Here is a 26,614-nt window from a genome sequence, read left to right as displayed (position 1 = left end):
GGGCCAGAGACAGCAGCCAATGTTAAGGGCTAGAGGTGAAGGCCAATGGAATGGGCCAATGTTGGGGCTGATGGTGAGGGCCAGAGACAGTACCCGGTGGTAAGGGCTAGAAGTAAAGGCGGTTGAATGGGTCACTGCAGAAACAGTGAGTGATGGAAAAGGCCGATGTAATGGGACAGAGACAGTAGCCATTGGAAAAGGCTAGAGGCAGATGGAAAGAACAAGTGTTATTAACAACGAAGGGTCAAAAATAAGCGTTAGGGAAAAGTGACAAAGGCCAGAGACTCAAGATGTTAAGGGCCAATGATAGAGCAAAAGGACAATGGTTACTGCAGGTGTGATGGAAAAGGCCAAGGGGTGTTGACGACATCAAGAGGGAGGTTATGATAAACTGGGACTAAGACTGAAACTGGCGGAGGTCTAATAACAGGACCAAGGAAAGGATGGAGATTATAAGGAACTGATGGAAAAGGCTGTTGGTAGAAGCCGACATGAGGCCAATATGCAGTGTAAGGCTGGGCGGAGAAGCCAAAAGGACCAAATGGAAACGGATGGTATGGAGAGTTGATGGCCATTGGTTGGGCCTGACAATGGCAGAGATTCCTGGATGTCCAACAATGGCTTGGGTGCTCCAACTCGGATGACGGCGTGAGGCATTCTGAAGAAATCTTGTATTTTATAGACTCCAACAACGACAGCGGCTCTTCAATTGTCTTGCCGAAATCCACCGATGGCACCTGCAGTAAAGCAATATATTTATCTTATTTTTCAGTCACAATAAAATAACTTCATAATACTGAACATCTGCTGACGTTGCAGTGAAATTAATATTACAGTAACAAATGTAACGTAAACTGGACACCACTAGTAATTACTCTAATACAAAATATTAAAGGACAAGGAAAGGCAAAAAAATAAAATCCCATTTTTACTTTCTTTAATGAAAAAGAAACCTATCTCCAATATACTTTAATTAAAAAATGTGTACCGTTTTTATAAGAAACCTGACTGTATGCAGTGAAATTCTCCCTTCATTTACTGCTGTGGATAGGAATTGTCAGACAGTCCCTAAATGCTCTGCAGGGAAACAATCATACTTATGAACAGCAGGGGGAGCCCCCGCCTTACTTACCTGCCATGTAGAATTCAAGCAGCTTTGCTTATGAAGACCCCTAAGCAGCCCAGACCACACTGAGCATGTGCAGGGTCAGGGTCAGGCAAAGTTACAAGATGGTGGCCCCCTGTGGCCAACTTTGAAAGCATAAATCATTTGTTTGCTTAGGCTTTGTGGTGCAGTAAGTTCATGTTTATGTTTAGTATACAAAATACAGCATTTCTAGCCTTCTATTTTAGACTTTCCTTGTCCTTTAAATGTCTATCACAATCAATAAATACTGCTTTTCTTTTTATTGGAGCAGGATAACCGAGTTTTTCAAAGGGTCAATTCTAGCCTAGCCCTGTCCATATTATCTGCTTGTACAGATCAGATCAGATAGTATGGAAAGAAGATTTTTTACCCATTTACTAGTTTTAGTTAAAGGTGCACCTCCTTGTGTAATTGTATTATTCCGTAATTGAAATGTTTGGTGTTTCTGGATTTTTTTTTCTCTATTAAAGCTGGGAGATACTAGAAGGACATTTGAGCCTCTAGATAAGAAGTTACTTGAAACCTAAGAGAATGTTGAGAATGCTAGCGGTGATTGTCATTGAGAGGATGCTTTTGAGTGCCCCAGTGAATAAACCAGAGTTGGGAGGGTAATGGCCGAATAACAGGCTTATCTCTCCAGTGTAATGAACATAAAAGAGTTAGAGACACAAAGTTGTTAAAGTACTTTTAGTCTTCCGGCTACTTATTTTCAGAAGTTTCCAGAAGGAAATTTGAAAAATGTTCTAGGGTTACACAGAATTAGGAAAAATTACACTCTACAGTTCTCACATCAGAACTAAACTACTATCCATTTTAGCTATAAAATCCCCCTGCTCCAGGCTCAGACTGACAATCTATGGGCTGCTGTATGATGCCATAGAAAGTCACTATTTAGTGGGCTGGTGGGTGCTGTTTGTACCTTTGTGTACTTGGAATGCTAGAGCCTTTTTTGACTCCCAGTCAAGACCTGCCCTGCACCTACTGTCCCTACTGAATCAACCCCACTGCCTTAAAGTCTATTGAGTGGCTGCACCAAATCCGCTGTTCATCTCTGCACTTTGTTGGCAAGTACAGGGAGAGGGTTTAATGCAGTTGCAGACACGACACTGTGCAGGGGACCAGCAGTTAAAAACAATGGAGCAGTCTAGTTATTCTTTTCCTTGAATTTACAGAATGCTGGGCTGCTAAACTTTATATACATGGTATTGCTTTATCATGACAAAGTGAATTAGGCAAAAATGTATAGCTGATTCATTATATAAAACAATTCAGTGAACTGTTTACCAGTTTTGTGTGCAGTGTGGATAACAGATCCAATACTTAGCATAATAGTAGGGCAGTGGCACTGGTGGATGAGCAAAGTGTAATGAGCAAATTTGTGTCATTCATACGGCAGACATGTACTTACTGTTTTTGGTTTGGAAGGGGGTGGTACATTCAGCTTTTCTAGGTTCACCCAATTGATGGAACGGAAAAATGGGTGCTTCCGAATGTTCCCATTCCGGCCAAGACGCTTCTTAGGATCTTTCGTCAGTAGCTAAAGTATAAGAAAAAGAGATCAGTGATTTATATATATTGTTGGAGTTAAATACCTGCCATTCATATCACAAAGTGCCAGCTAGATCTGTACAACGTTATCACACCCAGAAATAGATATATGACAGCAACAGGACCGAATTTCTCTTCAGGGCCCCCAGAGGCCAGCATCCTCCACCACCCCAGGATCGTGTGCAACTGCATTCTTTGATCTTACACAGATCACATTTAAACAAATTGCAGGTGCAGCTGGGTGACATGCCATCCCTTCATTTGAGCCACCCTATGTCTGGGTGTTTGTGGCCTTGCTAGAAATACAGGCCTGTATAGCAGAGCTAGTGACATCCCTTGTAGTTCCTATATTCACCTTTCGCAGGAGATCTTGCAGTTGTTTGTTGAGCCATTCTGGAATGTAGGGCTCCTTATACAGAATGTCGTTGGTGAAGTTTGAGGAGTAATTTTCCAAGCCGAATGGATGAGATCCGGTGGCCATCTTATATATGGTGATTCCAAGGCTCCACCAGTCTATTCCTGCATCATACTCCTCATCTCTGATTACCTAGAAAAGAAAAAACACGTAGAGCATTATAATTACCCAGTGTTTTTACTTATGCATTGTTGTACCTATTCACATCATTTGTTTTGGACAAATTAATGAGAATTCATTTTTTTCTTAGTGTACAAGGCCAGTGTTACAGCAGCCCTATAAATAATTATAGTAGCCTTAATTACTACTATGTCTTGTATCTTGTTTTATATTATATACATCTATACCTATCTGTCTATAAACAGAGGTAACTGACAGAAGCATTTCTAGCAGGGGCTTCTATGGAGGCACAAATCTTTACTGTTAAGGGACTGTGATAGAGGTTTAGGCCTTGTATTGAAGCCCAAAGCATTAGGTGCATAATTATGAGCCTAATCCATTGTTCAGTTTTCTTCTTTAAGGGTAGACTACAAAATCTGAATATCATCATGCAGCTATGGCAATGGCAAAACCATATCTAAAAGAGAAAGATAATGAGAGGTAACATTTTTGATTCAATGAATGATACAGTATATGCATCCTAACTCTTTATCCCTGGCTAGCAACTTTTAAGAAGTTGGATAATAAGCACAATCAAATCATTCTCCCTCAATTTGCTTCATTGATCAGAAACCTAACACCTCAGTGCAATATGCATTTGCTTGGAGTCTCTTACCTCAGGGGCCAGGTAGGGCAATGTTCCTACTACTCCTCTGGCTTTTTTCTCTCCAAAGATGCCCTCAACCGCCATTCCAAAGTCGAGAATCTTAATATGTCCCTTGTTGGTCACTAGGACATTATTTGCTTTGAAATCTCTACAAGGTACAGATTAGGGTTGAGAAAATGAAAATGAAAAGCAGGTCAGTGATATTTCAAAGTTATAAAAGGATAACAAATATGGAGCTGCACATATAAAAAAAAATTTCATAATGGAAAAATAATAAAACAATGACCAAGTATAAAATGTACAATATTCAGGAAAACTGTTGAATCACACAGCTCCAGGCAGGATTTTTAAACTGCAATGTGTTTATTAGCAGTGTAGGCACACTACATGTTTCAGGCAAAGCCATTTATCAAATAAAGACTTGATAAATAAACATGTAGTGTGCCTACACTGCTAATAAACACATTGCAGTTTAATAATACTGCCTGGAGCTGTTTGATTCAACTGTTTTCCTTAATATTGTACCTTAAGGTGTAACACAGACACCTGAATCCGCAGTCACAAGGAACATTGGGGCTTGAAACCAAATACTTTTTTTCTATAAAATGTCTTAAAATGTCATTATTTACAAAATACTAAAGGCATTGTTTTGATATTATAGGGCAACATGCAAAAAAGCGAAAACAAAACAACTCGCAACACCAGAAGCCAGCTCCCTCTCCTGCACAGCTGCAAACTTTTGGCTGTCACTACTGCACATGTGCTGGGCTGAGGGCTTTCAGGCAATGGGAGAGATCCAGGAGCTCATGGCAGTACTTCAGTGTTCAGAAGGAGGTCGTTTGGACAGCAAAGTTGGGATGAAAGTGCCCCACAGACATGTAAGTTCTTGTAGTTAGTGTATGCAAAAAGTGTTGTTTAAGGTGGGCCACTGCTTCTGAAAGCAGCTCCTGTGACTGCTGGGAGTGTTGTTTCAGGAGACAGAGCCATGAGTGCAGAGAATGTAAAAACTCAGACATATATTGCTTTTAAAAGCAATTACATGTACACAGGGCCGGCCTTAGGCCAATTGGACCAATTGGGCCCAATTGGGCCCCGCACCTCTGGGGGGCCCCGCACCACAGGGCAGCACAGATAATATTTCCCTCAGCACATGATGCTGCCTGGCCTGCCCCCAACTTTGAGAGTCCAGCCCATCCCCAAATCCATAGGTCTAGCCTGCCCCCAACTCTCATAGGCCCAGCTTTCCTCCAACCTTGATAGGCCCTGCCTGCCCCCAATCCAACCAAGCCTGCTCCCAAGCTGAATCGGCCCAGCCTGCCCCAAACTAATTGGCCCAGTCCACTCTCCTATTTCCTCCCTCTCTCTCTTACCCTGTGTGCCCCTATTATGTTACCTTGTCTAGCCTTTCTTTTCTATTTTGTGCCTGTATGCCCTTATTTTCCTAAATACTTGGTGTGTCAGTAGCCAGCAACATTTTGTCTAGGGGCCCCGCCAACATGGTCCCAATTGGGCCCCACATTTGATAGGACCAGCCCTGCATGTACAAGTGTAAAATGATTGAATATATTTCTAATGCATTGAAAAGCTGCTTAAACACCCATTTTGCTTCACAGTGCAAATAAAAAAAAAAAGTTTTTGGGTGAAGGACCCCTTGAATTCAACAAATATATTGATTTTTTTTTTTTAAACTCTTCTCTGCTATGAACAGTGTGATTTGTGATACAATCTTAAATTGAAATGAAGAATAAACACAGAAATATAGTGAGAGTTTTTTGCAACATACCGATGGATAATCCCATTTGAGTGGAGATACTGCAGGGCGCAAACCATCTCCGCTGCGTAGAATCTTTGGGGGAAAAAAAACAGCAACCATTATTTAAAAGTTATAATGAATAAATAATATTTACTCTAGTCTATTGTTCTTCCTTAATCAGAACTGTGCTTACTATACTTAATTAGGTCTCATTTATTATCCTATGGCAAGTACCACAGTGCAACAAAAAAGGCACAAAGTGTGCGCACACACACACACACACACACACACACATATGTGCAGTAGGTGGGTGGATGTGGGTATCCAATCATTTTATGTAGGCTAGAGGTCACCAGCAGCCACAAGGCACAGCCTAGCCCTGTACCTAACACCTAAATTCTTAAATTAAGCTTTTAACACACAGTTACATGCCATCTATTACTTTAATAACAACGATACAAATGCATCCAGTCTCATGCAAATATGAGAATATTAGACAACTACATTCACTTTATGCCATTATTATACTCTCATGTATTTTTGTTTATGGCTATGACTACAGAAAAAATAGGCAATAGTGTAGTAAGAATCCAGGATTCATGGCAAAGGGAAGTGGGGCTACTGGACAGCTCTTTTAAAAAGTGCTGTCCAGTAGCCCCACTTCCCTTTGCCATGAATCCTGGATTCTTACTACACTATTGCCTATTTTTTCTGTAGTCATAGTCATAAACAAAAATACATGAGAGTATAATAATGGCATAAAGTGAATGTAGTTGTCTAATTGTTGATTACATCATCAGATACACATAAAACAAGTAATATTTCTCAAGTGCTGTAATAAAATTATAGTGGAAAAAACAAAATGGTGACCGTTTCCTTGCTTTCATATGGACTATAAACATCTAGGTCCTCTAGGTAACACCCCTCACTGCCTTTTTAATGTCTTATTCCTATCACACAATGAGCCACTTACTTTACTGAGTTCATCTTCAGAAGTCCTGAATCCAGAATCTTTTGATCCAAGGTCCCTCCGCTGATGTACTCCATGACCATAACAGCATGCCGCTGGTTGGAGAAAGAAAAGAAAAAGCTTCTAAAGCCCAAACATATATGACCCCAACACACATGAATGATTATGACTTTTTGCATAAAACTATTGTTTGTTTTTTTTTATTTTAAGAGGAAAGCTGATCTATTGTCTTTCAAGTTCTTTCTTGTCATATTATCCTGATGAAGATGATCAAATTATGAGGCTGCATTGACATTACTATACACACACTGATGTTATGGCTGAAGAAACTCCAACTTGGAAATTCTTAGTAAATATATCTACTGCAGACATTGTTGGTGCAAGGTTCCCATAATGGAGCAGTGTCGGACTGGGACACCAGGGGCCCACCCAAAAACCTAAGACCAGGGCCCACCCAAAAACCTTAGACCAGGGGCCCCTCTCAGTACTATTATTCTTCCTCTCCTCAATCAACTTCTATTCTCCTAGTCTGTTTTCTTTACATACTATAATCAATTATTCCATCTATTTAGCCTCTTTGTTCTCATAGAAAAAGGTAATGGCCATGAAATAGACCAAAAGTTTAGCAGCATGAGGGCCCACTGACACCTTGGCCCACCGGGAGTTTTCCAGGTATCCCGGTGGGCCAGTGCGACACTGTAATGCAGAAGGATCTGTAAGTATTGCTAACCCCATTATTGAGCCCATGATATGATAAAAAATAGGGCAACTGGCAGGAGACCCCTACATTACAGCACAAGACAGAAGTCAATAATGGATTTTGTGTTTGAGGAGGCTAACAAAAGATAGAGAAATCATGTATAGTCAGTTAAATAGGCACTGACCGATATAGAGATAGGCTGGGAGATATATTCAGCTTACATAGATACAGATATGTTATCATAGAGATAAACATATAGACACTTACACAGAAAGGCAAATTAATACAAAGACATATAGACAGATAGTCGATAGATACAGATTTGAAGTGAATCAATTAGATTAGAGACAAATAGATAAAGTGAAAAATTGGTTGGGATTTTAATAGGCATAGTTCACAGTTTAATAAACGAACCCCTTTAATTCCCATAAAAGTGAGAGCTATGAAATTTCTCTCTGGTGAACTGTGGCAAGTTCTACTTCACCCTTTGATAGATACAATGCCATTAATGTTTTGACACTATCTTGTACCTGAGTATGGAAGGATCCATATCCTTGACAAAGGAATGGGCATCCAGCAGCCATCTTCAGCACGTGAGCCTCAGTGAGGGTTTCACTAAGTTGGTCCTGGCAGCACTTCTTTATGACCTTTATGGCCACGTGCTGGCTCTTGTTGGGCAGAGATGCCAACATCACCTGAAAAAAATACAGAAAAAGATATATGATTAGAAGTTTATTTCTGGGGGTGGATTAACCTCAGCCTAGGCCACTACACTTGTTACAGTATGGTGAGACATGGCTTGCATCTACACTTTATCCTACCTGTAGAAGATAAACATTAATGAGAGATCTAGCCACTGACAAGAGCGTTGGAATGAAAGTTTATGAACAGGTCACAGCAGCAAGGAACAAATAATTATTTTAAAAAGTTGCCACCTGCTGCCTCCCAACATTTCTGGGGCTTTCCTATAATTCCAGGCTTGTTAGGGACAATTGGCCCTAACTGATTCTGACAAACAGTTCCCAAATGTTCATCACTTACTTTGCCAAAGGAACCAATCCCAAGCAATGCGTGGATCTTACACGTGCTGACTGCAACATGGAGAGGAACTTCTTCTTCTTCTTCTTGGTGGGGCCTCTTCTGCTCACTTCCTGCTTCTAGAGAAAAAGGCAGACAAATAAAAAGAATTAAAGTAGTTATTGGAAAACACAGAAAACACTGGGAAAATGTTTCCCTTGTGCATATTGGCATTTATTTAATATGAGATTGTACTTAGCTTTCCACAAAAGTACATATTACAAAATCTATACTGGTTCGCTTATGAGAGATAATTTGATAGAACTATATAATTTATCAGTAAGCATAATAGATAATGTTTGCAATGAGTTCTGTGAACATATAAAAGAATGGAGCTGCAGGCCAAGTGCTAACCTCCACTAACTCCAAAGTCACTTCTAATATCTTTAAAAATGTTAGTAATCCGTTATCCGGAAACCCATTATCCAGAAAGTTAAAAAGAAAAGATTTATCTGGAACCCCTCAGGTCCCATTCTGGATAACAGGTCCCATACCTGTACAGGGTACATAATACAGGAATGGAATCCATTATTTAGAAACCCATTATCCAGAAAGCTCTAAATTATGGGAAAGCTATCCCTTATAGACTATATTTAAATCAAATAATTCTAAATTTTAAAAATGATTTCCTTTTTCTCTGTAATAACACAATAAAAAGTCATTGTTGGCGTAGTTGGCCATCTTAAATATTTTACAATATATGGACAAACAATCCCTGTTTTGTTTAAAGGGTAAGGCATTTTTTAGTAGCTGAATGCACAAAATGTCTCCATGTCTTAAATATATTAATAATGGCTTGAGTCCAAAGGACCTCTTGTATTTGTCTATATGTATTTTGTGGTCACAGCCTCATTGCACCCCCGCTTAATGGATTAAAAATTAGTGGTGAGCACAACTTTCCCTTTTTTTGGTAAGAAAGAGCAGTGAAAGGGAGGGCAGTGAAACTATGCTTTTACAGATATGGGACCTGTTATACAGAATGCTCAGGACCTGGGGTTTTCCAGATAATGGATCTTTCTGTAATTAGAAATGGGAAATGTTCAATATATTATTTTATGGTTTGAAGTCTTTTGACTAGAAAAAAAGCCACACAGCAACCAAAACAATCTGTTGAGATGGTTCAGTATCCCTGTAAGTAAGTTTTAATACACACAGAAGTCAGTTGGAAAAACTGCAGACAGGCAGCTATAGATACAAACTGACATACATATTGACCAGAGAAACTTGTAGGAGCAAAGATTGAAAGACATCTAGCTAGATTGATAGACAGACAGACAAATTAGGCCGATCTATAAATTTTCTTTAAATAGGTTTAGCCCCCCCAGGCTTTCATTAAAATCCACATTACAAACTGTGCTGTTTACCCATAAATACATAATAGCAGCATCCCAGCTTCATTTAAAATGACTTGTTTTTAATTACCCTCTGTTTTGATTGGGTCCTCATCATTTCGGGGTCTTTTTCTTTCCTTCTTTTCTTTCTTCTTTTCTTTTTCCGTATAATCCTCCTCCTTGATGTTGTCACTGCACTGATGTTTCACCTTTTTCTTCCTTTTTCTCCCACTTTCCTTTTCAGCGCTGATGTCCATCGTTCTCTTGGCCGTGATGGTATCCCCTTTCTCCTTTTCCATCTCTGCCTTAGTAGCAGCAAAAAGTTGTTGCTTTTCCTCACTCCTTATTGGAGGAGTACTCTTCTCCATCGCTGGAGGCAATTTATCTCCCATAATTGGGGAATTCACTTTCCACAGGGAAAAAAAAACGCAAGTGAGACTCAGTGAGATGCACGCTGGTCTGAGTCAAACCATGTACTGAGACCAACTGTCACTAACTGTACAAGACGGAGCTGTGACCAACTGTCACTAACTGTATACGACCAACTGTCACAGTGGCATGTGCACTATACGGTCACATGTGCAGCCGTGTATCAGGGCAAGTCTGATATAAATCATCAGCATCAACAAGAAATAAAATTATTAATGGTGATTTCTTTCTGTGTTTCGTGTACAGATTGTAGTTAAATATTGCCTTTAGCTGCCATTTAACCAGTGGCGTAACTAGATGTTACTGGGCCCCACAGCAAATTAATTTTAGGGTCCCCAACATATTGAGAGGTTGCCCTGTTTTACCAATATATATTGTTTTGATTTATTAATTAGGGCCTCATGGGGCCCCATATACCTCCTGGGCCCCCCTGCAGGCGCAGGGTCTGCTTCCTCTGTAGTTACGCCCCTGCATTTAACCTTTAAAACATATATTAAAACATATATTAATTGGCTGCTGCTTTCTCATTAGAGCTCCTGAGTTAAGGGTAAGTACAACATGGTCTTACTACTCAGCAGGACCGCCATCAGAAATCGCAGGGCCCCATACGACAAAATTTCCTGGGCCCCTTGGGCTGCACCCACCGCAAGCCCCACCTACAGGTCCACCCTCCCCACCACACAGTAAAAAAACGAAAAAAATATTGGTGGCTAGGGTTCCCACATGTTAATAAAAAATAAAAAGATATTGGTGGTCAGGGCCCCCCATAAAAAAACATTTGTGGCTAGGCCCCCCCCATTAAAAAATATTGGTGGCTAGGACCCCACATGAGAAAAAAAAATTGGTGGCCAAAATTGGTGGCCAGGCCCCCCCCACATTATAAGAAAATTGGTGGCCAGGGCCCCTTAAACATTCATGCCTTCCGGAAGTCAGCAGCTCTCAGAAAGATGGGGGGCCCGGCTAATCAAGTAAGTGTGGAGTGGCCGGGGTCCCCCTTACCCTCGGACCCCCCTACAACTCTCCCCCCTGTCCCACCCTGATGGCTGCCCTGCACACGGATAAAAGAAGTAGGTAAAAAACACAGAAGGTTCCTGGGCTTGATACGCGAGACTCCTCCCATTATTTATCTGTCTCTAAGCAACCATTCATGCCTAGGGCCAATCAAAAGTAGAAGTGGCGGAGGGATACCGCTAGATGTTTCAATAGCGCAGTTAAAGCCTGCGAGGAAACTTTATCTTTACAATTATCTTGCTTCAGGTGGGCAGTGACGGGAACTCGGCTATTAGAAGGACACCCCTCCCGGGCTGTCAGATACACAGAGGCGGTGGGACAATTTGACAAAATGGTGAAAAAAAATAGAAAACGAGAGGCGGAAGGATCTGTACAAGTCAAGTTCACTCGCGATTATATAAGGCGCTAACAGGGCCGGCTGGCAGTCAGTTAGCGGAAAGATAATTTGCAGCAGAAGGAAGCAGAGCTCTATCTGTCAGTCCAAACGCCGCTTACTCTGACCCGCTACCCAGGTGAGTGCGACTTGTCCCCGAGTGGAAGTGAAACCCTCCTTCTCTCTCCGCGGCTTGTGGGGGCTCAGGTTGCTGCGCTACTCACACGTACAGTGTTTGCTATACGGTCCGCTGGGAGAGGAATCCAGGGAGTTGTAAAGGGGCGAATCAGGAGTGAGGCTGCTGGGAGTTGTAGCTCAGCTGGGGGTATTTGGGATTGAGGTTGCTGGGAGTTGTCGCTCAGCTGTGGGGGGATTTGGGAGTGAGGCTGCTGGGAGTTGTAGGGGTATTTGGGAGTGAGGCTTCTGGGAGTTGTTGCTCAAGCTGGGGGGGTTTGGGAGTGAGGCTGCTGGGAGTTGTTGCTCAAGCTGGGGGGATTTGGGAGTGAGGCTGCTGGGAGTTGTAGGGGTATTTGGGAGTGAGGCTTCTGGGAGTTGTTGCTCAAGCTGGTGGGGTTTGGGAGTGAGGCTGCTGGGAGTTGTAGCTCAAGCTGGGGGGGATTTGGGAGTGAGGCTGCTGGGAGTTGTTGCTCAAGCTGGGGGGATTTGGGAGTGAGGCTGCTGGGAGTTGTAGCTCTGCTGTGGGGGGATTTGCGAGTGAGGCTGCTGGGAGTTATAGGTCAGTAGCTGATTTAGGGCCAGTGTATGCTGGGAAGTAAAGCTGGGGGTGGGGGGCTTGCTTGGCACTATGGGAGTGAGTTGGGGGGGTTGCTGGCATATGGGGTGCAGTTGTTGGGTGACACATGAGTTTATTGGGGGTGGGCACTTATTGTATAGTGCTCTGGAAAGACTGCAACTTACCTGGGGCAGAGCCATGTGCTTTATCCCCTGGAGGGGGCAGTTTGTAGCAGATTGTGAGTGGGCTCAGTCACTGTATAGCTGGGGGGGCCTCTCTGTTCTAGGAATGCCAGCGTCTATGATGTGTCCCAGGGCTGGGTCCTTATTGGCTCTGTGAGGGTCCTGGGTGGCTGCTAGAACATGGCGCTACTTCTTTGCATGCTGCTGGTGTATCAGGAGTTGTAACTGGGGTGCTGGGAGTTGATTGTACCGTCCACTTGATCATGAGTAAAGTATTTGACAGGAGATTGGCTGCCTGGTCTGTGCATGTGAATTGCGTTCTTGTGATCTGCCCCAAAGAGCTCTTCTGCTCAACCTTTTCCTATTGTGCCCTGAGCCTTTTCTATAAGAAGCCGAGACATTTATATGGCGGCACATGCCACAGCACTGTGGGCTTGCCGGGCACCAGCCATGTTGGACTGGCTATAGTTATTAGACTGGGTATGGCTGGTGGTGCCTTACAGCTGCTGTGCCAGTGCATGTTGTACGTAGTTATGGCTGGTGGTGCTGTGCCAGGCAGGAGAGTCTATATAGTGGAAGAGTGTTAGTGGACTCTGGTTCTGAGCTCAGTATTAACTGGTTAGTGACAAACGTGACTTAACTCTGTGGGTGCCCCTTTCTCGAGAACGAACTACAGTATCCGTTTGGTTCCCTGTAACTGGGTTGGTGGCAGAGGAAAATGACGCTTGTTCAGTCCATGGCAGGAAGGGGCTGCTGGGTGAGTGCTGTTCCCTCCTAATTGTGAGCTACATCGTTTTAAGAGCCCACATCCCCTTTATCTAGTGACCTCCATGTATGTGGCAGACATTGTGGGCCATGCGTGTTAACCCCTAATGTGCTGGCCGTTTGGTGGTGGGGGTGTCTGTCAATTCCTGGGACCCTTGAGTGAGAACAGATGAGCTACTGTTCTGTGTGGAGATCCGGTTGGTGTGCCAGGCAGATGTCTTCTCTCCTATTGGCAGTATCTGGCGGGTTGTAACTACATTTTATTGGGATGTGCCGCCCCCTGTGCAGGGTGGAGGGTCTGGCAGTGGCTGCCCAGTGTCCAATCTCTTTCCTAAATAACGTGGCGAGGCTGGTGCGGGGGGTTGTAGGGCTTTACAGTGGGTGCCAACTGTACCCGTGATTCTGCCCACACTAGCCCTGCTATTGGGTCTGATAGTCTTCTGGCCAGTGAGGCTGTATATCTGCCCCATCCTCCTCTTCTTACCTTATTAGCTCTGCCTTGCAGGGTGTCACTGGCCCTAAATATAGCCGGAGCCCCTCACCCCCACCCATGCAGGTACAGCGTGTTCCCTCTCGCATGGGTAGAACAGCAGACGGGCATCCTAGCTGCTCTGTGCAGCTCCTCTGCTTTTTTTTTTTTGTCCCGGGAGCTTGCAATCTTTACATGTTAGTATGGGATGGACTTTATTAAAGTGTGAAGGTACAGCTTGTGCCATCTTAGCCCAGTGCTCCCCGTGGTCCTGTGATATTCTTTCCGGAATCATTCTGGGTTCATAGGATGACTCCCACATACAATGGGGGGGAATGGTGCTATACTTGTCCCCAGACGCAGCAACACTTTCTCTGCACATGGGGTTAAATTCTGGCCCCGGGCCCCAACGTTCAGAGCACACACTTGGCTTTGTTGCGGGGAGATTGGGTTACGTTGCTGCTAAATATATCCTTTAGGGAAAGGGCAGAAGGTTTGAGGGCTGCCGGTGTCACAATACAGGATTGTGCTGGTTCCTACGCCCATTACCGACCCTCTTGGGACCCTTCTGACTCCAGTGCATAGGAATGAGCTGGGGGATCGGGTTCTGTGTCTGACATCACAAGCCTGTATGGAATGGCGGGTATGTGACTTGCTGACGGTGCCTCACTGAGGAGGCTTATCTGGAAGTTGCGGTTCAGACGCCGGCATAATTGCAGGAAGGCCCCTCATCAAACTGCTTCATACAGGGACTTGTTAAAGGGGGCACTATCTGTCCCCCCCACAGTGAAATTGCTCTTAAGATTTATAGGTGGGAACTGTCCTTAAAGGAGAAGTGACGCCTCTTAACTCTGCTTGGCATTTTGAAGGGGAGAACAGGATTTACTTCGCCTTTAAGCAGCACTTAGTAGGCTGCAATTCTATTGCCCCCCTAATAGAGGTGGGTTTCTGAGATTTTATTTGTGTTGCCTCTAGCTAGTGAATGGCCTTGGTTTGTATATAAGGTGCAGCCTGGTGAGAGCACCCATGCATAGGTAGCGACCCCATCCCTTTAGGCTAAAGGCACATGGGTACCTCCCATGTATATACAGCCCTTGTGGCATTAGCCTTAAAGCCCCCATACACAGGCCGATTAAAAGCTGCCGACAGACCAAGTCGGTAGCTTATCGGCCCGTGTGTAGAGCTCACCTGAATTCTGGCAGATGCTGATCGGGCAGGTTACAAAATCCCGTCTAATAGCGGCCGCATCTTTACGTTGACGCGGTCCCGCAATCTGACCGCCCGTTTGGCCTCTATTGATCCGATTGTTGGGCCCATGATCGGATCAGCCTGATATTGGCCACTTCAATGTGGGCATATCGGGGAGCTATCCGCTCGTTTGGAGACATTGCCAAACAAACTGATCTCTAAGTCTATGGTCACCTTTAGACTCTGGACATGAACCCATGTGGTATGTGCCAAACCAACTAGAACCACACAAGCTGCCCACCTACCATGGTACCAGGGTCTGTTCCAGTCGCCACTCCTCATTTATATATTGCCAGCAAGTTAGGCTGCACTTTACATTCATTTATAATGGGGGTTACAAAGTAAACCAGAATCCTGCTCACAAGCTTACACTCTGCTGCATCTCCCGAAGGTGGCACAGAACCTGGCATCTAATGAGGGGCAAAACTATTCAATAATTCTCCGTTCCTTGGTAGTACTTCTAAGGTAGATTAGCTGTAACTCCCTGCATCCCCTCTCCTGATTGGCTGTGGGCATGTCTCTGCATGTACAGCACATGGCGCTGGGCTCATCCCTCAACCCAACTGATATGAAAAGAGAAGTAGCCGGGTTGTTTGCTGTGGCTCTAGTAATTAACAGTGGGACTCAGGAATCAGATAAGTGGCAGTGAAGGTGACTAACTGCTGCTTGTAGCGCTCGGGTGACTCTCTCCTACAGGCTCCTCGGCAGCACCTGCTTCTCCTGTACTCCCTTCTGCAGGGGCCCCAGTGACATTACTGCCTGATGTTTTTGTTTTCCTCTGCTTTTATCTATCTTGGGGGAGCCCTTAGATATCATTGCAGTGCTCGGTTACTGTACTAAAGTCTCTCTCTTGTCTGCTCCGATGAATCCCTACAGTTTCCCCTTATTCCCCGGCTCGTTTCTGTATTATTTTAACCCTGGGCCGGAATCTGTCCATGGAAGAAAAGGCTAAATTGTTTCCAGAAGCTTCCGGATGGCTGTTCCACTCAACAGAAATAATATTTTCCGATTACCCAGTCTGTGCTGAGACTAAAGCGGTTTGTGTGTGATGCCATAACTGTCTGTGCTCTCGGCCTACTATAGGGGAACCCGCCCCGGTGTTTCCGACATGGCCTCTCCCTGTCAATCCCGACATGCTTTATGGCAGCTGAGATTCTAGCTATCTGTATAACAGAGCATTCTGTCCCAGTGGCTGCACAGATCCTGTCTGATCACCATTGGAAGCAGCAGTCCTGCCCTGCTTTATGGCAGCTGAGATTCTAGCATTCTGTCCCAGTGACACAGATACTATGAAGTTGCTCAGGGCAATGTGAGGATTCCTGCCTTTCCCTTGTATAAGATATGATGCAGTTTATTCTCTTTATTTAAGGACTGAATAAGAGGGTGATGTTTGGGGTGACTGCTTACTTGTCAGTACTAAGTGGCCTTCATGCTGGGCCCCCCTTGGCTCATAGCAAGGTTACAGATATATAGAAACATTGGGGTAACAGTCACCCTGCTATAGTTCCAGGGGTACCCAGGGCACAGGTAAATGGGTGCACAGGTTCAGCAGGACAATGCCTGGGGGTTGCAGGGGCAGTACTGATACAGGCAGTGAAACCTCGCCCCACGGAGAGAAAAGGAATCTCCTGGAAATTCATGTATTCGGGCAGGCCTAGACTAAGCGATTGGAGCAGACACGTTGCAATGAGACTAAACGCATGCGCTGCGTTTTCATCCGACAGTCGGATTAATGTAGTTGTTACCTGCAATTTCTCCACTTCCGTTTTCATTAAAACATCCGACACATCGCATGCGTTTAGTCGCATTGCGATGTGTCTGCTCCAATCCCTTTGTCTAGTCCTGCACTTAAAGGTGGCCATAGATGCAAAGATCTGCTTGTTTGGCAACATCGCCAAACGAGCGGATCTTTCCCCGATATGCCATTAACAAACATGGCTATATCCGATTACGATGTGCCCTGGGTTCCGGCGGGACCGATCTCCGCCGGACAAAAGATGTCGGCACACGCCACACACGATCCGAAAATCGTACGAATCCTCAATTCGTACAATAGGATCTGTGTGTCTATGGCCACTTAAGTTTGTAGGTCTGTCAGTTACTGGGAAACTTCCCCCCCCGATCTCGCATGATTACACACTGTGGTGCTCATTGCACTTGATTGTTATGTTGGGGAGTCAGAACTCTTTGCCATGCCGTATCTGGGTTTAGCACTCAAATAAAATAAAACTGGAGTAAATTTGAAGCCACGCAAGTGCCATATTGGTTGGGGAAGTTTGTCTCTAGGCACTGCCTCTAGCTACCTGGACCTTGCCCTTTCTATTTTTTATCATTCAATAATCTACTCATGGGTCAGGCACCTGCAGTGCACAAGGTGACCTTGTATTATCCTGTATGTAAACTAGTGGGTGTTGGGGGGAAAACCATTCCTAAACATAACTGTGTGAGTTTAGCTCCAAGCACCAGATACAAGTGCCTACTGCCAGTGGTCTCCCCCCCCCCCCCAATGGCAGTCAGAAGGAAATGGCCCTCGGCATAGCAGCTGCCGTGTTGCCTTTCTCAGCTCAGACTTATTTTTAGGAGTAGGTCTGTGGTTAAATGACTTGTCACTTAATCTAATCAGGTCCTAAATCCGTTCCATGAGCCGGTTACTACTTCTGACTCTTCCGGTTACTAATTCTGCCTCACTTCCTGCATGTTCCCCAGTCTGGCTGGCATTTAGCATGGTAGGAATGTACGTGGGGGAATGGGGCAACCTCTAGACAGGGATCCCACCTGATTTCTGTTGTACTTGAGTTGAGTGAGCTTTAAAGGGAAAGTTACTGAAGCACTGGTGGCCCCTGGCAATACATACCTGGCACATAGAAAGTTATTCTAAACCGGTATTGAGTGCCCTGAGCTACTTGGTGCCGGCTACTGGTTTAACCAGAAATGTGACCTGCACTCATGTCCCTGCCCTAAGTTGCACTGTTAGGATTTTTGTTTGGGCCCTGTGGCTCTTTGCCCTAGACATCTGTCCTGAGCTGGTGACAGTAGAAAATTTATTTTTCTCATTGGTGTTCTGGTTGCTAAGCCCCTTCACTGTAGCGTCCCGGTGTCTCAGTATGAAGGGCTCCTAGGAGAGGCTGAAATATATTTAACTTTTAATCTGATTGCTGGTATTGCTGACCATGGCAACCAGGTTGCAGTGATTGGTAAGGGGGTCAGAGAGGGTGGTCCTGCATGCACATAATGGTGCTAAAGTATTGCTCTATTTACCAACCTATTGCACTCTATATACTGAACGGTTTGCACCCCATTCCTTATCCTAGTGTCATGCCACCCAGTCAAGCAGTTTCCTGTAGCACCCACAGGCCCTTGAGCTATGGGTGATGCTGCATTTCCCCAGCTCTGCAATGAAAGTGCTTGACTGCATGACCTTCTCATTTTTGAATTGGTTGTCTGCGTTTTCCCTGGTTTTTGGGCGCTGCAGTCCTGTCCCTATTTGCATGTCACATAGGCAAGAGCAGATGTAACACAGCCCTGTGTGTTTGTGCAGCCTGTCTATTGGCCTCCGACTCACGGCTCATTTCCTCTCCCACCCAGGTATCTAGAAGCCACCCAACTCCTGCTATGGCAGATCAAGGCAACAGCTCCGACAGTTCTTCCAAGTCTCGCAGTGTCCTGACGTGGGAACAAGTCAACCGCCTAAACAGCTTCCTCACCGAGGTGGTTCCAATCCACGGCCGCGGGAACTTCCCTACACTAAAGATCACCCTGAAGGACATTGTGCAGAAAGTGCGCAGCCGCCTGGAGGAGGCTGGTATCAAAGTCCGGGATGTCCGACTCAACGGCTCTGCCGCAAGTCACGTCCTGGTCAAAGATAATGGACTGGGGTACAAAGACTTGGATCTCATCTTTGGGGTCTCCTTGGCCTCCGAGGCAGAGTTCCAGCTTGTCAAGGATGTGGTTATAGGTTTGCTCTTGAACTTTCTACCAGAAGGAGTCAACAAGGAGAAAATCAGCCCCCTGACCCTCAAGGAGGCCTATGTGCAAAAGCTGGTGAAGGTCTTCACAGACACAGACCGCTGGAGCCTCATTTCCCTCTCCAATAAGGACGGCAGAAACATTGAGCTCAAGTTTGTCAACTCCATCCGCCGGCAGTTTGAGTTCAGTGTGGACTCCTTCCAGATCATTCTGGACTCGCTGCTCTTTTATCACGACTGCTCTGAGAACCCCATGTCTGAGCACTTCCACCCCACTGTCATCGGGGAGAGCATGTACGGCGACTTTGAGGCTGCCTTTAACCACCTGAGGAACAAGCTCATCTCCACCAAGAACCCAGAGGAGATCCGAGGCGGGGGGTTAATGAAGTACAGCAACCTGCTGGTCCGGGACTTCAAACCAGCCGACAAAGAGCTGATCAAGTCCCTTGAGCGCTACATGTGCTCGCGCTTCTTTATAGACTTCTCCGACATATTCGAGCAGCAGCGCAAGTTGGAGTCCTACCTCCAGAACCACTTCATGGGTGAGGAGAAGAGCAAGTACGACTACCTCATGATCCTGAGACGGGTGGTCAATGAGAGCACTGTCTGCCTCATGGGCCACGAACGCAGGCAGACCCTCAACCTCATATCTCTGCTTGCCCTGCGGGTGTTGGCCGAGCAGAACATTATCCCAAATGCCACCAATGTCACCTGCTATTACCAGCCCGCCCCCTATGTCAGCGATGCCAACTTCAGCAACTACTACATCGCCAACACAGCCGTGCCCTACAGCCAGTCGTACCCCACCTGGCTACCCTGTAGCTAAGCCACGCCTCACTCAGAACTCCATGTTGAACTGCTGTATTTTGTTTTTTTTTTGTTTGCCCCTCTGCCTTTTCAACTGACCTATGGGCACAGCTGGCTGTAGTACCACTCCTGCTGAGCAGTGCTGCTGCTGCCCACTTCAGGATGGGCACTTTATTTAAAAAGAAAAAAAAATTAATGGAAAGCTGGTCTGTCTATTCATGCATTGTTTTTTGGGGGGCAGCTCCACCAGCATGCGGCCCTATTATGTTCCACTATAACTCTCAACTGAAGAGAGCTGCAGCATAGCTAGAGGGCCACACATCGCCTCTTGTGGCTTCTCTCAGCCATATACTGGCTGGACTGCCCCCTCCCCCCCCAACTTCAGAGGGTTCGGGTTTTGCTAAATGTCCCTTTAAGGGGTAAAGGGCTAGAAAAAAAGTGTGAAAAAAAAAAAAAAAATTAAAAATGTGAATTTATTTATTGTACAGAAACCAAAAATGGGATAAAAACAAAGATTGGACAAAAAAAATGCAAAAATGTGTTCGTGTGAGTTGTGGTGATTTCGGGAGGGGGTCTCTGCTGAGTTGCAGGAGTTTCTACGGAGCCAATAGATTTGTGTTTTCAGAGTAAAGCCTTTATGTTGTAGTTATGAATGGTGAGATGGGTCAGTGTCATGGTGCCTGCACTAGTCTTTATATCAGAATAATAATGTACAACCTGCCTGTGGGTGGGGCTCACCTCCCACTCCTTTTTTTTTTTTTTTTTTTTTTTTGGATTTGCAGCCCGGGGCTTCTTTATGGGCTCCAGGATGGCGTAAAGCTGGCAGCAGTGGGTCTTATGTTTCTGCCTTACACTTTACATTGGCCTCTTGTCCAACCCACCAGCTCTGTGCCAATATTTGCCCCCTGCAGGGGTTATTTCTATAATGCTGAACAGAGGGGGCTGTTAACTCTGGAAGTTGGTTGTACTTCCTTTATTTCTACACCCCAGCCGCCTCAAATGGGGTTCTGTAAGGCTTTACCAAAAAAGCTGGGGTCCCTGGTCAGAACAGCTCCCAATCCCCAACAGCATATCAAACATTCCCTCGTCACTCAGTATTACCATGAAGTTTCCCATGAGACTTTGAAGCCAGACTGCCCCCTTACAACTGTAGCGCCCCCCAAATCTAGCTTGGCTTTTGCCAGGAGCTGTGGGGGGGGGGGGTAGGGCTGTATTTTCACAATTGGGGCACCTGCATGGTATTTCCTTGTCATAAAGCCAAAGTCCTCCTGCCCCCTATAGGTAGATCTTGGGGTAGAGAGTAGAAGCCACTAGGCTCCTGTGTTAATGGTGAAATGGATGAACAGGTGCAGGGGTCTGTCTTCCGGGCAAATATGGGCATCAAATGTTGCCTCCTGGCTTGGCCCCTACAGTGGGGCCCCCAACCACCCATCTGCTTATATAAGTAGGACTGCTGTGTAACTGCACCTTGGGCCCTGTGCTCTTCTGTATAAATACAAAATAAATTTTGTGACAAATCCAACCGTTTGAGTTTTTTTTTTTGTACCTCAGAAATGTCAGTGATCTGTAGTTATGTGGGACATGTGGGTGCTGAGCAGGTCTTGTGCCTTTAATGTGCACACACAGGTACGGGCACTCTCTGCACTTCTGTGCCAGGCTGAGAAGGTCAAGGAGCTTATGGATAGTTAATCCTTGGAGGGAAGCGGGTCGGGTGAATGCCTGGGTGGGTGCCAGCGGGTGTTGCTTTTGCAGAACCAGCCATGGAAAGTCAAACAGTGTCAGTGGGAGCCGCTCTGTTTGTTCTGCAGGTTGTCTCTCCATGCCCTGGGCCAGATCATACACAAATGCTTGGCACCGGGCCCCTTGGGTACTGCAAGAACTTATGGGGTGGGGACCTTGAGAGGAAGTCTTCATGGCACGCCTGAGTAGGAGTATGGCAGCATCCACACCTTTACCTGCACTAGTGTAAGGAGGGTATGAGCTGGGTACTGGTACTATTAAATGGCTGCATAGTCCCCCCCCCCCCTTAATGACCATTGAGGTTGACTTTCCCTTTATGAAAAGCCCAATAAGACAATACAGCTCAGTGATCCCTGGGCACAGTGATGCTGCCAGTTGAAAGATCTGCTGAAATAGTCCCAGTGTAGGGGTGTTGCTTTTGTATAGAAGAGTGCCAGTCTGCCCATGGGCTATTTTATAGTGGGTACTGACTGCCAGGATGGTTAATAAGTGGCTGGCAGTTGCAGTTGCACGTCTGTATGGGAGCTGAGCTTGGGTTCGGCAGTGTCTTTGTTTGCAGCCATTGGCCGGTCAGGCTCACACCTTGTGCAGGTCAGGCTGTGTTGTGCTTAGACACCGTGCCCTCTGCCAGCTGATCCTGTGCCTGGGCTGGAGAGGCTCCTGGCTGCCAAATCCCTGCGTGGAACAGACTTGTGTTTTAAACTGATGGGTAAGTGCCACCCCAGTGGGGCGCTGTGCATTTAATGGGCACATAAGAGTAATTCTAGATTTGTGCTGTTTAGCCTTTTGTTCAGTGGTGCCTTGTTTCTAGGGTCAGACTCCTTAGCAACCAGGTAACTTGAAAGGTTTATATAGGGAAGCTCTAGTCCGGTCCAATAGGAAATATCTCACTGCCTGGGTGTTGTGGTTTTTTTGGAAGCCCAGTCTGCCAATTGGGCCTCTTGCCCTCCCTCTGGCATTTCTGCCCTGGTGTGCACTGAAATAAAGTCCCCTTAATATTTCAGGAACCCCAAACATCCATTTCTCTATCTCCGCTGACTTGTCATTGAAAGGTTAACTTCCTCTTTAATGTTGCTCCTGCCACAAGGACTGGTACCTGAGCAAACAGTCTTTTGTCACCCTCCCATGTCACGCTGCCCCTGCCCTGTCACTGACCTGAAACTCTCTGGGGCCTCCCTGTCAGTGCCTCTAACTGCCAATTGCTGTGCCCCCCTCCCCAGGCAGCAGGACTCTGTGTACAATTTTCCACTTTAATATAATGATCACAGGCTGCTCCAGCTGCCAGTTTGGCAACTGTGTAAGAACTTTAGATAAAGGGTAACTAACCCTGCTGTGTCCTACAGTCCCTGCCAGAATCTAAAGTTGGGCTGCTGTGCCTGTACCAGATAGTATATGTTGCTATGGCAGCATAGTTATCCCCCTGTACTCTTAGTTCAACCCTTCAAAAAAAAACAAAAACCCCGCAGACCCCCCCTTCCCCCAGCCTAACTGCCCCCCAGGGAAATGCCCCATACTTTATACTTACCCCTTGGTGCAGATACTGACATCTGAGTTCCACACAGCCATCCTCCGGGTCTTCGGCAAGCTGAGTAGGAGATTGGCAAGTCAAGTCAGCGCATGTGCAGTTGGCGCAATTTGTCAGTCTGCAACAACTGCGCATGCGCCAAAACTCACGAAAATTGCTAAAGCGCCAGAAGATGGCTGTGTGGAACTCCAATGCCAGAATCTGCGTGAGGGTGAAGTATAAATTATGCCCTGACAGCAATCGTATGAAAGTTTGTCTGACAAAAGCTGGTGACAGTCTCCCACTGTAAACGGTCAGATCAGCAATACACGCAGCGATATTATCGTCAGCCGACAAATTTTCTAACCTGTCCCATTGACTGAACGCAGAGCTGCCATTAGAAATCACATTGATGGTCAGGGCCCCCTTATAAGTCAAGGTTTTTTTTTTTTTTTTTTTTTAAATTGGTGTTCAGGGCCTCCCTACAAGCTAAAAAAAAAAATAATTGGTGACCAGGGCCCCCCCTATAAATTTAAATATAAAAAAAAAAAACATTGGCGACAGGACCCCCCTTACAAGTTAAAAAGAAAAAAAAAATGGACCCCAGAGAATATTTTTTTTTTTTAAAAAAACATTGGTGGCAGGGCCTATAGAGTATTAAAAGAATATATTGGTGGCCAGGGGATTAAAAAAAAAAAAAAACACGTGGAATTGAACTCGTCGCTTCAGGACTTCAACTTCGCCTCCTTTTATGACTTCGGTTTTTCCGGCGCGTCTGGACTTAGACTGTTCGGCGCTGTCAAGAGGGGCCCGGCTCTTTTGAAAAGTTCAGCACTGCTGGGCCCAGTACACTTGTGCCCCCAGATGGCGGCCCTGACTGAACGACCGAGCACCACGGCATGAAAAATTAAATTTGTACGAATGAGGATTCGTATGATTTTATCTGTACGTCTATGGCCAGCTTAAGGCTAGGGGCACACGGCGCGATTTCGCCGCGATTCTGCGCTGGGCGAGTTGTCGCTGTGTTTTTTAAGCCGAAATAGCTTTGCTAACTTTGGCGCTGGCGTCAATGCAAATCGCTGCGCTAATTCACACGCGGCGATTCTTTTTCTACTGTCGCCCGGAAATGCCCAGCGAGGCAACTTCGGACGACAATAGAAAACGAATCGCCGCGTGTGAATTAGCGCAGCGATTTCGCCGCGATTTGCATTGACGCCAGCGCCAAAGTTAGCAAAGCTATTTCGGCTTAAAAAACGCAGCGACAACTCGCTTAGCGCAGAATCGCGGCGAAATCGCGCCGTGTGCCCCTACCCTAAGCCTGCTCATAGTCTGTACACAGAGATCCCATAAAACTATGGCGGTATAGATATTCCCCTGAACTAAGCACAAATCAGCAGGAACAGTCCCTAAGTTTGCTCATAGTCTCTCATACAGAGATTTGTTTTTACTAAGCAGTGTTTTAACTTGTTCTTCATTGTTTAGTTTGTTGAACTGTCCACTTTAGAGAGTAGAACAGTATAAGTGATTACCCATGAGTCAAAGGGAGCAGTCTGGGTTTCTGTTGCTCAGACTCCACATAGTTAAACCTAGTGAGAATTAGTGGCAGTTGTGATTCACCCCCCTGGGGCTGCCCCTTTAACAGACGACTCCCTGCAGAGCAGCTGGGTGAGTGTGGGCGGAGCCGGCACAGACGTCACTGGGAGTCGCATTTCATCCAGTGCAGCCCACAGCGTTTGCTAAAGGCACAGCAGCTCCATCTGTTTGTTTCACACTGAGCCGGGGTTACTCTGTGTCATCCTTTATTAACCCTGATACCCCCCAGGTGAACTACAACTCTCTCAGCTCAACAGCCAGCACTCCATGTACCCAAAATAACCCCACATTCCTCTCTATCTAGCACCCCTTCATCCTCTCTCAGCCTGCTCCACTTAAACTGTAACTCCCATCATCCTTCCTCAGACTTTTGGTAGCACGTGGTCCCCCCAGTGTGTGACGGGAGTGGAGGGAGCCGACGGCTGAATTTGGGTTCCTTGCTGGTACATACGGGTTAAACTCTAGAGCCAGAACATTGTTAAACACAGAGCAGTCCCAGGGGTTTCAGTTGTGAGGGGGAACCAGACCTGGGTTTCTTATGATGCCCCTCTATACCAACCCCAAACTTATGGGACTCAATTTGCAGAGGGGGCCCCAGTAGGATCAAATACTTTCAATGACACTACACACAGGCTGGCCCAGATATGCCCCCTGCTCTCCTTTCCTTACTGCCCCCTCCTTTTCATAGATTTGTTTTGGTTTTCTTATTATGAAGACTTTTTTTGTTATTGATTAGACTGATGGAAGCAAATTGCTGATTGGTTGCCCTGCCTGAAGTGAATGAGCTGAGATTAGAGTGCAGGGTCCAAGTAAAGCAACAAATCAGAACCAAACCACTGAGTTTATTCCCCGGTCATTAGATGAAAGGGTAAGGTAACCCAGTATGGGAATAGCAAAAGGCACATCATAATGATTGAGACTGCTGCAGGCTGCAAGGAATTTCTGCAAGTCCCGCTGGAGGTGACTTCATAATGTGATGCATCACTCTCTTCCTGCACCAAACGTCTTCCTCTATAAAATGACATGTCCATAATTCCAGAAGCTTCTTCCACACGGCCCTTAGGTTTTATTCTGTCGCCCCACTTTTTGTGTTTTGGGTTGATGAGTGATCAAACAGAACCAGAACCCACCCCCTCTTTAATATGAATCCATGAGAATTGATGTACAAAGTCCAATCAATTGTCCATCCTGGGAAATTCCTGTAATGAGAAATGTGATTTCCCGATACTGTAAGGCAGTGGGTGCTAATGGGGCCCCTGCCTGCGCCAATCAATTGAGGGAGCTTTTTGAAAACCCACATATTTGTGCTGAGAATGAGCTGGGCCATACCATTCCATGGGGACATTTGCTGGAAAGGTACAAAGTTCTGGTACCACATTCTCCCCCCTCTCTATGAGCCAAACTCACCCATCAGCAGAACCTGTTCTGCCCCCCTAATTCTCATTTGTTTTGGGTCATTAGAACCCCAAGAAGAAAGTATGTTTTTCCTCATTGTCTCTGGGGGAGGGGGTTCTGGTAGCAGATGTCTCTCAGAGCAGTTCTGCTTTATTCTCGTTTTTCTTTTACGTAATTAACCGAAATAAAGGAAATGAATCCAAAGTCATATTTCTGCAACTAAAAGAGATTGTTTGCTGGAAATTTCCCCCCGAAAGTGTCGCACAAACAGAACTGACTGTAGCAAGACGGGTTCTGAGCTTTCATGAAAATTTAGACAAATGGAGGGTCTTTAACGCCAGCCAAATAGGCAGCTGAGCATCAGGGACTAGACGCAGTTTTTTGGGGTTTTTTTTGGGTTCTGATCTTTCCCCATGACAGACTGGTGCAACTGGGCATAATTGGGTTCTCCCACAAAACAAACAGTACCAATGAGATTTATTGCCAGAATGATACCGAATGAAACATGCCAGGACGGTGCCAACTTGGTTCTGCTCATTGTTCTGTGGGGCAAATCATTGGTGCCCCCCACACTGGTTACGGGTGACACTTATTACTGGAAGGTCCCCCCCCCGGGGCTTTTGGAAAGTCTTTATTGAAACCTGAGTGGCGGCTTCAGCCCAAACTGATCCTGAAACAATGAACTGAAATTTG

The 26,614-nt window shown here is 45.6% G+C and overlaps 2 protein-coding genes across 2 annotated transcripts; one reads left to right on the top strand and one right to left on the bottom strand.

The window, feature by feature from the left end:
• LOC121400425 (protein kinase C delta type-like) lies at positions 1-16,091 on the bottom strand. Its single transcript, XM_041583521.1, has 10 exons — positions 12,439-16,091; positions 9,799-10,113; positions 8,341-8,456; positions 7,830-7,994; positions 6,603-6,694; positions 5,660-5,722; positions 3,886-4,024; positions 3,051-3,242; positions 2,556-2,684; positions 1-737 (listed from the first exon to the last, which is right to left on the bottom strand). Exons 2-10 carry the CDS (start codon positions 10,097-10,099, stop codon positions 327-329), a joined length of 1,608 nt encoding a protein of 535 aa, XP_041439455.1. The 5' UTR covers positions 10,100-10,113; positions 12,439-16,091; the 3' UTR covers positions 1-326.
• On the top strand, positions 11,360-21,211 carry LOC108705578 (terminal nucleotidyltransferase 5C). The gene is made up of 2 exons (XM_041583522.1): positions 11,360-11,659; positions 18,503-21,211. Exon 2 carries the CDS (start codon positions 18,530-18,532, stop codon positions 19,706-19,708), a length of 1,179 nt encoding a protein of 392 aa, XP_041439456.1. The 5' UTR covers positions 11,360-11,659; positions 18,503-18,529; the 3' UTR covers positions 19,709-21,211.
• Positions 21,212-26,614: the final 5,403 nt, after the last annotated feature.

This window comes from Xenopus laevis, chromosome 2S (genome assembly GCF_017654675.1).
Source record: "Xenopus laevis strain J_2021 chromosome 2S, Xenopus_laevis_v10.1, whole genome shotgun sequence".
Classification (NCBI taxonomy): domain Eukaryota; kingdom Metazoa; phylum Chordata; class Amphibia; order Anura; family Pipidae; genus Xenopus; species Xenopus laevis.
The sequence above is the reverse complement of the archived record's forward strand: the minus strand, read 5'-3'. Positions and strand labels throughout refer to the sequence as shown.

What these genes read in the sequence shown, in the direction of transcription:
- LOC121400425 (XM_041583521.1), bottom strand. Translation starts at nt 10,099, where the DNA reads ATGGGAGATAAATTGCCTCCAGCGATGGAGAAGAGTACTCCTCCAATA. An exon ending in TGCCCTACCTGGCCCCTGAG is followed by an intron (nt 3,243 to 3,885) that starts GTAAGAGACTCC and finishes TTTCTTTTCTAG; the next exon opens with GTAATCAGAGATGAGGAGTA. An exon ending in CCCCTTCCAAACCAAAAACA is followed by an intron (nt 738 to 2,555) that starts GTAAGTACATGT and finishes GCTTTACTGCAG; the next exon opens with GTGCCATCGGTGGATTTCGG.
- LOC108705578 (XM_041583522.1), top strand. Translation starts at nt 18,530, where the DNA reads ATGGCAGATCAAGGCAACAGCTCCGACAGTTCTTCCAAGTCTCGCAGT.